Source organism: Echinops telfairi, unplaced genomic scaffold, assembly GCF_000313985.2.
Source record: "Echinops telfairi isolate 266 unplaced genomic scaffold, ASM31398v2 ScPeMD7_3533;HRSCAF=4204_1, whole genome shotgun sequence".
In the NCBI taxonomy this organism is placed as follows: Eukaryota; Metazoa; Chordata; class Mammalia; order Afrosoricida; family Tenrecidae; genus Echinops; species Echinops telfairi.
Window position 1 is genome coordinate 21,940,376 of NW_022107432.1, and position 9,776 is coordinate 21,950,151.

Here is a 9,776-nt window from a genome sequence, read left to right on the forward strand (position 1 = left end):
AAAAAAATTTCCCATTGGAAAACCAGCTCGAATCATGGAAAATTAGCAGGAAAACACCACCCCCACCCCCTCTAACAGCCTCTGCATTAAGTACTGTTGTAGCAAGAGGACGTGTCAGTGAAATAAATAAAAGGTTGTTTTTTTCTTTTTGTCAATCACACTGAGGAATGGGCTCTTCTGCAGGTGGTTACCTGCTCAGCTGCTAACCAAAATGTGGGCCGTGGGCGCCCTCGGAAGAAAAGCCTGGTGCCCTCGGAAGAAAAGACCTGGCTCTTTGCCTCGCTGTCTCGCAGGGGCCCCGTGAGGGGGGACCATCCGTTCACCGCCCCTCCTGCTTCTCCAGCTCCTGTGGGTGAGGGGTCATTGCGGTGGCTGCGGAGAACTGGGACCGTGCTCACTCACGATGCCAGGCTCGATCAAGGAGAGTAATAGGTCACAATGCCGAAGTGCTCAGGAACATGCTACAGAGTTCTGTCAAAGAGCATGCCCCTCCTCTGGAAGTCACAACCTGGAGGCATCCTGCTCAGGCTCACTGGATCTGCCCGCCCAGCTCTCCCAATGAAGGGCCCTGGGCACCCCACGCCACAAGCCAGCCTCCTGCCCCAAAGCTCAGCTTTACTTGCTCCGTGGGCCGAGAGGTCCCCCGCTCTGCCCCTCTGATGGATGCCACAGCTGGAGGGACCTGCACAGGGACCTCGGGTTCAGGGGATGTGTGCTACCCCTGGCCCTGGCTGGTCATGAGGCCCATTTCTCCTCTTCTCCGGGGGATCATTTTATACCCAGCAGGAACCCTGCTGGCATCCTGGTTCTGGGGCTGCTAACGGCGTGTGGTCAGCAGTTCAAAACCATCAGCTCCCTCGAGGGAGAAAAATGAGGCTTTCTGTTCCCCGACAGACTTTGCTCTTGGAAACCCACAGGGGCAGTTCTACTCTGACTTACAGGGTTGCTGTGAGTCACTACCGACTTGATGGTGGCGAGTTTGGGGTTTCAGGACGACTGTGGACAATTGAAGCCCGTGGACAGTTGCAGGTGAATCACATCCGTTTCTTCCCCCACCTCTGTACCCACACAGACAGGTTCAGGAAAAGTTCATTTTGCGGGGAGCTATGAAGACCGTCCTTATATTCTGGTTGGCGGGAGATGCAGCCCATCTGGCCCTGCCTAGGAGAGGTGCCAAGTGCTCATGCTTCGACGAGGTGAGCCGTCACCAGCTCCAGTGTTCGTCTGAGGCCCTGGTGGATGTGGTGTTGCTCTTTATGGAAAAGCTCGAACAGGCAGCTTTTTAAATGCCTACGTTTTAAACATTCAGATGACGTGGTAGCCTCATTCAGAAGACTGTTTACCAGCGGAGGGAGTCCATGCTCCGGCTGTGGTGTATTAATTCCCAGGAAATTGTAGTGGTCGGAAGAGCCTCTGCACGCAGCAGGGAGCAGGATGGCCTAGCAGCCTCTGTGGACAAGCCAGCTAGTCTCAGCACGTCTGACTCCATTGGACGACTGGACGGAGTGAGTCTGAGCCGATCCCGCTCTTGGCACACGGATCGCGCTCCTGCCTTTGCGTTTCCGCTGGATGCTCCAGGTGGAATCTTGGAACGGAGGATCGTCGAGTTGGAAGTGCCGAAAGGACAAGCCCATCTGTCCTGGAAGAAGGACGGCCAGAGGGCTCCTCAGAGGCAAGGATGGCCAGACTTCGTCTCCCGTGCTTTGGACACGTGGTCAGGAGAGGCCAGTCCCTGGAGAAGGACATGGTGCTTGTTAAAGTGGCGGGCCGCAAGAGAAGGTCCTAGAGAAGGATCTGCAACACTGGGCTCAGGACCGGGCAGGGTTCCGGGCTGTTGTGCACAAGGCTGCGACCCGTTGGCACCTGACGACAGCGGCCAGGTTGCACAGTGAAGTACAAGGGAATGTGTAAGCAAGCAAGGAGAGTAGTACGGAACAGGCCCGGGGCGGGGGTCCTGTCTGCTTGACTGGGTGGAGGCTCCTGAGAGTTCCTTCCTGGATGCCTCTGAAGAGTCCAGGCTCAGCCTGTCCCTGCTCTGATTAGGAAGGACGCGCCCATCTGCATCCTCGGTGCAGTGTGCCCTTTTTGTGCCGGGGCTTTGCGCTCCAGCGAGCCCTCACCATGTTTATCCTTCTGTGGTGCACGGACAGGAGATACTTTGACCAGGCCTGCGGGGTGTGCCGGGGTGTGTTTTGTGGACCTCTGGCTCTATGAGGTGCCTTCAAAATTTGCTGGGAAAATTCCATTATCTTTTCTTTTTTTAAACATTTTATTAGGGGCTCATACAACTGTTATCGCAATCCATACACATATCAATTGTGTAAAGCGCATTTGTACATCATTCTCAAAACATTTTCTCTCCACTTAAACCCCCGACATTAGGTCCTCATTTTTCCCCTCCCTCCTCGCTCCCCCCTCTCTCATGAGCCCTTGATAGTTTATAAATTGGTATTTTGCCATTATCTTTTCATCCCAGGCCCATTGCTCGAGAAAGGACTCCTTTAAATAAATCCCAACCCTTCCCCCCCAAAACCAAACCACATCCCCCCCAAACCAAATCACCCACCAGCCAAACCTACTGCCCCTGACTCAATTCCAGCTCCTATGTCTCGACCCGAGGTATGTGTTTTGAGACTCAAGCTTCCCGGGAGCCTATAGCCTTAGCTCTGCTCCCAGAGCAACAGGCAGGTTTGAGGTGAGGAGCCCGGCACTTCCTAGATGGCCCCACCAGATACCACCTTAAAAAATACCCAAGCCAAACACACTGCCACGGAGGCACGTGGGCACCTAGAAACTGGAATTAGCAAGTCGAAACAATGTATAATTAATTACGAGTAGGTTGGAGATACTAAGTAGCAGCATTTGGCTGCTCTTCAAAGCTCTAGTCCTGGGACTTTGCCAGCTTTCCGGGAAGCCCCGGAATGGGTGGGTGCTTTCCATCGACTGTCCAGTAGAGTCATTGTTGCTAAGACCACCTAAGAGGAGGAATTGCTGGGTAATTTTGTTCATTAAACACATACACACGCATTGAACGCCAGTGCCGGGCCCTGGGGGTGGGGGGGGCTGTAAGTCGAGGCCAGGATTCCGCTGTGTCTCTGAAGCCCTCTCTTGGCCCCGAAACTGCAGGGGGATGTGAATGCTGCGCCAAGATGGACCTAATGAGCTCCTCAGGACAGTGTTCAGCAGTCATTCTCTCAGTCCCCTCCTCCTCCTTGTTTGTGTTTTGAAGAGAAAGGTTGTGATTCAGACTCCCCTGTTGACCAGGAAGTGGCCCGTAAAGCCATCTCGGGCTCTGGGGTCACCCGCGGGCCTTTCAGTGAGAGTGTCGTGGAGGGGAAGTCGCAGCAAGGGCGGACCCCTGTGCAAACACAGGGCTCAGAGTAACACTGCTTGCGAAAGCAGCGAGCCTTCTCCTGGGGCTGGGCTGGGGCGAGTCAGGGCCTGTGTCCGTAGGGTGGATAGGTGGGGAAATATACCAAGGTCACTCAAAAGTGGCTTGAAGTAAATTGCTGTCTCCACCACTCGGCCGCCAGTGCAAACCAGTCATTTCGTGGTGGGATGAGGCGGGCCCCACAGGGGGAAGGGCAGGCACCAGACCCCGGGCGGCCGATCCCGGGAGTCCAGAAGCATTGGTGTCCCCATGCAGCCCCTCCGCCGTCCTGCAGCTTGCTGGTGGGCCGTTGAGGGGTCCTGGGCACGGACAGACCGCCACGTCCCCGTTTTCCTCTGTGTGGAGCCAGGGTGCAGGGTGGGCCCTGCTGGCTCCTTTATTCCTTTTATTTACCAACTGCTGCTTACCAAAGGAGTCTTGGTGGACTATGCATTGGGCTGCTGACCACTAGGTCAGAAGTTCGAACCCCACCACAGCTGCTCTGGGCGGGAAAGACGAGGCTTTCTGGTCCTGTAAAGATTTACAGTTCTGGAACCCAGAGGCGAAGTTCTACTCTGACCCACAGGGACGCTCTGAGTCAGAACCTACTCGCTGGCAGTGAGTTGCGTTTTAGAACAGGTTCCAGGCTGGATCTGCTAGGACAGCGGTTCTCAACCTTTGGGGGTCGAACGACCCTTTCATAGCAGTAGCAAAATGACGGTGATGTAGTAGCAACGAAAATAATCTGTGAAAGGGTCGTGGCATGAGGAAGGTTGAGAACCGCTGTGCTCCGGCCTTTTCCAGGGGTAGGGCCAGAGGGGGCGGGGCCTATTCCCTTTTCTGGTGCTTTAGTGCCCATACGCACGCGCACGCTCACCGTGGGTCCCCTGGGTCTGAGTCTGGCAGTTGATAACAGGCCCTCCACCCTACAAAGGCTAGCAGGCAGCTTCCTCTCAGGACACTGGAAGGAGCCCAGAGCCTTGAGGGCAGACCTGGAAGTCCTCAGCCCTGAATCCGGCTGGTTCCCGAATTCCTGTGGGGGAGTTCTCATGTGCCATGGCATCCTCTCTGGGTCCCGAGCTTTGAAGAGGGAGTAGCAAAAAATAGGATGTCGACAACAACCCAAAGAATCTCCTAAATGCGCTCAGTGCCTGAGTCCGGACGGTGGACGCGAGAGCCAGGAGAGGAGACCGACCTGCGTGTCCTCAGCCTCGGGAGGCGCGTCTGGAGCGGGGCCACCCGCTTTGGCTGGGTGGAGATGAGCGCAGGCCGTGGGGGTGCTTGTGAGTAAGTCCCCAGAGGAGGCGGCTGGGGCGGGGAAGCCTCCTTTTCTGGGAGTGCAAGGACCACCCTGCGGATTTTAGGGAGGGGCCTGGAGTGGTGGGGTTTCCCCTTGAGTCAGGAAGCCGCTGTCTCTGCCTGCAGTCAGTCCCTGGCCTGACCTCAGCATCTTGAGGAAGCTGCACCTGTGTGGAGAGGCAGGGTGTCACAGCGGAGCGTGGGTGGTGCCAGGCCCGTCCTGCGGGAGCTGTGGCCTAGTGCAGCGGCCGCCTCTCTCCCGGGGGAACTGCAGCCTGCGCCAGAAGGGCTGCTTCCCGAGCTGTGCTTGCCGTTTTCTCTTTCCCCCTAAGCCAAGCTTTATTTATTGCCCAGAACGTGGTGCGCTTCTCCCACCCACGGGACGACTTGTCCTCCGAGCGAGCTGGGAGCTGATGAGTGTGCCTCCCCAGCGGTGTCTGCCTTTCCGCCGAGTCAGCGGACCGACGTGGTGCGTGGCGTGGCCTCGAGTGCTGGGGATGGGCTCAGATCGGCTGCTGGAACCGCCGGGGCGGCATTGACATTTGAGGTCAATCATCAGGGTTACCCTCTGTTGATGAGGAGCACAGGTTTCGGAAGCAGACAGCGGGGGTTCAGATTTCAGCTTCCTCACTCCTCCTCCCTGGCTCTGCCTTCCTTCTCCCAGTGCTGTGCCACCAGACAGACAGACAGACCGCGCGCGTTCGCAGGGAACGGCTTTAACTGACACATGGATGCCCTCACCCGAGAGGAGGCCCCCTACCATCGAGTGGATGCGGATTCATCGCGACCCTGCAGGACAGGCTAGAGCCGCCCCTTCGGGTGTCTGAACCTGCTACTCTCCCTGTAAACGAGTTTTACTGAGCTGTCATCGGCACGTCCTACCACGCAGCCGTTCTGTCATCTCCAGGGCTGTGCACTCACCACGACAATCCGCTTTGGACGTTGTCTTCCTCCTCCTCGTTCCCATTGCTCCTGACGCCCCATGTCCTCTCCCTGCCCCCTCAGACCCCCAGGTGATTAATTGTTGCCATTACCGTCTTCCAAAACCCTGGCTTTCTGTGCAGAAAAACATAGGAAACGAGGACAAAGAACAGGGAAAAAGAGAGCCCCAGACAGACTAGCTCTCTACGGGAGCACGCGTACAGACCGCCTCGTCTCTCTCCCTCGGAGCGACGGGTGGGTTTGAACCACTGATCTTGTGAGCAGCTCGGGTGCGGCCCACGACCCTGCCAGGGCTCCCTTCAGGAGGCGAGAAGTCCACATTGGGGACAGTGCCACTGTTGTTTGTCGTTAGGTCCCGCCCCACGCACAACAGAACTGAGCATGTGCGTCTTGCTGGCGGTTGCTCCTGCGCCCCGGCTGGGGAAGGAGGGGGGAGGCTTTCTCCGTCAGCTCTGGAGGGGGCTGTCTCTGCAGCCTCTGCCTCCCGAGCCCTCGCAGAGCCCCCCGTGTCTCGGCATCTGCCTTACCACCTTCTACTTCTCTCACGGCCATTGAGTCAGTGCTGGCTCAGAGCATCGCAGCCCACCTCCCCGTGGGACCCTTGAGGTTGGATTTACAGCACCCACTGATGGGACACAGTTCGGTCGAGAGCACCCCTCGTTCCTGAACCTCTCCGGCCTCATTTCTTCACGTGTGTCCCTTTCGGGAGCAGCCGTGAGACCCCGGTGGTGGCAGTGCATGTAAAGCACAATCTAGTGCCCGGTGGCTTTGATGCACCTTCGTAAGGAAAGAAAACAGAGCCGGTCCCTGGCTAGTGGCTCCAGTCCTGAGCACCTTTGTGCGGCATGAGGGTTGCACCGCTGCGTGGGGCCGGTGACCGTGACTGCAAGACCCGAGGCTCGGTCTGCTTCCGGTTCTTCCCGTGAGTGGCAAGGGTTGAACGAGTCGTTGACTCGCTTTGCGCCTCGGTGCCCCGATCCCTGAAGGGAGCTGTGACTAGCTGATCACGCTGCTGCCAGTGGACATTGAGGACCGAGGACTGCGTGCCAGGCCAAGTGCTGTGCTTGGCTCACCTCACCGAGGCCTCGTGACCAGCCGGTGAGCAGCTGTGCTCACCGGCTCTTGGCTGAGAGCAGAGACTACCAGGAGGGCGGTTGGCCTGGGTCTCACGGGCTGCACAGAGGCCTTTCCCTGTGCTGATCATGGTGAACTGTGGATGGCGTTGCTAAGGGACGGGGACACCAGAACACTTCAACGTGCTCACCTGGAGCTTGGACACAGACCGAGATGCACCTCTTTGAACAGACTAAGGCGATACCAGACCCCCCAAAACCCAAACTTACTGCCACCAAGTCGATGCCGCATCCCTGTCGGACAGCTGCACCGCCCTGGAAAGGAGCCTGGGTGGCAGAGTGGTTACGCTGGGCTGCGATCTGCAGGGTCGGCAGTTCCAAACCACCAGCAGCTCCAAGGCAGGAGGCCGGGCTCGGAACCCACAGGGTTGCTGTGAGTCCGCGCTGATTCGATGGCAGGGCGTTTGGAGCGAGTTTCTGAGACGGTCACTCTCGATGGGAGTAGAAAGGCCCGTCTGTCTCCCACAGAGCGGCTGGTGGTTTTCGGTGAGCAGCCCCGTTGGGTAATCACTGCGCCATTCTCAGTCCGTCTGTGCACCGAGGAAGACTCGTTATCAGCCCTCCTGGTGGGAAATCCCAGAGGACACCGATGAAGGTCGAAGAGGACACACAGCGTTCAGTACGGGTGAGGCCTCACCATAAAGACAGACCGGCCACATCCGCTGACGGGAGCTGTCAAGAACTTCACGTCGTGTGGACCCACCTTCAGTGCCCATGGAAGCGGGAGGGAAGCAGCCCTACAGCGATCGTTGACTTGCTGCTCTTCTTGCTGCTGCTGCTGCTGCAAAAACCAAACCAAATGCAGGGGCCTGCCTGGGGGCTGCTGGATGAGCACCAGGCTGCTGACCACAAGGTTGGTGGTTCACACCCCCCGGCCACGCTGTGGAGGGACAGTCCAGGCTGTCTGCGTCCATCAGGGTTTGTAGTCCCAGGAATCCTCCATAGGGCGGCTGCGAGGCGGAGTCAACTGGACGGCATGAAGGGGTGGTGGCTGTGGCTGTAATGTCGCCGCCCCATTTCTCTTCCCGCAGTGACGGGGGTTCAAACCACCGACCTTATGTTTCGCAGGGGAGCGCTTCAGCATTGCCCCACCATGGCTCCCCGAGAAGGAGAGGTGCCACCTTGAGGACTCGGTTACGCCTGACCCGAGACGCGGCGTTTTCGGTTCCTGCTGGGGCCGGTGAGCGCCGGACAAGGGAGAAGGAAGACGGGGAAGAATCGCGGCCTTGGCGAGGACCAGTGAGCCCGCCATGGACCGCTGCCCGGAGGACAAGCAGATCCGTCTCGGGAGAAGGGCAGCCGGAGTTTGCCCTAACTTTGGGGGCGCTTCCTGGGTGCTTTGGGTGCCATCAAGAGAGACCAGTCCCTGGAGGTGGACGTCCTGCTCGGTCAAGGGGAGGCCCATGAGACAGAGGATGGGCTCTGACATGGGACGGCTGACGGATGGCCCGGCACCGGGCAGTGTGGCATCCCTGTTCACCCGGGTGCCTCACTGTGCGTCGGAGTGGGCTCGATGCCATCGAACAGAAACCACGATCCAGACGGCGTCTCTCGGGTACCGAGTTCATCGGGGCAGGCTGGCCTAACCTGACAAGCTCGTGACCCCAGGTCCTGTAGCGTCCAGCGTGACCATTCTGGAAGTTAGCTGCTGCCTTTTGCACCTCGCCCTCCGACCGCAGTGACGTCTTGTCCGCTGCTTCACGGGCTGGCCTAAGGAAAACCCGCTGGACCAAACCACACTCACCGCACCGAGTCATCGCCACCCCTGTGGGTTTCCAAGACCGTAACTTGACAGGAGTAGAAAGCCCAGTCTGTGTCCCTCAGAGCGGCTGGTGGTTTCGAACTGCCGACCCTGCAGGTCGGATTTGGATTTGAGACTTACTGGTAGTTAAAGTTTATGCTCCGGAACTGCAGAACTACTCTCCTGGGCAAAGCTCCTTGATCTTTCCACAAACTATTTTTATTTCTTTGCCCCCATGAACTTTTTGAAGGCCTCTTGTCCCTGGAGTGTCCGGGTGTTCCTGTGGGAGGAAATTGTGGTGGGTTCCCCCCAGCGCCTATCGACCCAGCCCTCACCTGAGGTGCTTTGAAGTCCTGCAAAGTTATGTGCAAACACCGCCGCGGTCAGCCCAGGCCCGGAGTCTTTCGCAACAGGGCTCTTGACCGAGGGGCGCCGCAGCCAGACGAGGCGATGGGAGAGCAGGCATGTGGTGCAGCTGGAATGACTGGCTGTCAGCTTACCTCAAACAAACAGCATGCCCCTGGGAACTGTGCCCTTGGAGGTGCTGCAGGCTGGAGCCCTGTGCCTTGGGCTGGCTTTCAGGGTTTTGCCCCCCACGCAGGCACTCCTCACCCTGCCCTCGCAGCGGTCACACTCTGGGGCCTGTGGTTTTCCCGTGTGCCAGAGCTGGCAGCTCCGTAGCTCAGCCAGGCAGCCCCCCCAGATCTTTGCTGGCTCTGAGCTGCAGCAGGACCTGCGCTTTGACGTCTGGGAACTGACCGCTTGGGCAGCAAGCTTGGCCTGGCCGGTTCAGACCATCAGCTCTCTTGAGGGGAGCCGGCCTTGAGCTTGGGGTTGGGCAGCCATACGGAGTTCTTCTTCCCTGGAGGACTTGGGGAGAGGCGCCTGGTTGGGGTGTACCACGAGGTTCATGCCGCCTTCCTGCCCTTGGCAGTAGTCAAAGGATGGCATCTCAGAGCTGTCTCGTGAGCCAGCCCGGCCTGGCTCTCCAGCCCCAGAGTTAGAACGGGAATCAGCCACATGGGAGCCCGGATGGGGCTGGTTCCTTGGGTCCCTACCCTGTGCCTCTCCCAACCGACGACTAGCCATCCTCTTCCCCTGCCCCTCAGTCCTTCGGGAAGCAAACTGCCTCGGTGTGCACACTCGGACTTGGAGAGAGACCCTCTGTTCCCTGTTTCCTGCAGGAGCTGCGGGCTGCAGATTGCCATGGCTTCCTGTCCCAGGCTCTGGGCACCCCTTGCTCAAGTAGGCAGAGCTCTCAGTCAGCGCTGCTTCAGGTAAACCCCCCCCC

At 58.4% G+C, this 9,776-nt stretch overlaps 1 protein-coding gene across 1 annotated transcript in view; it reads left to right on the forward strand.

The window, feature by feature from the left end:
• The window catches only part of MRPL14 (mitochondrial ribosomal protein L14), a 19,980-nt gene that overhangs the window by 6,702 nt on the left and 3,502 nt on the right, over positions 1-9,776 (forward strand). The window contains exon 2 of the mRNA XM_045294798.1: positions 9,670-9,762. Within this exon, the coding sequence (XP_045150733.1) occupies positions 9,692-9,762 (71 nt within the window). The 5' untranslated portion in view covers positions 9,670-9,691. The remainder of the gene's footprint in view (positions 1-9,669; positions 9,763-9,776) is intronic.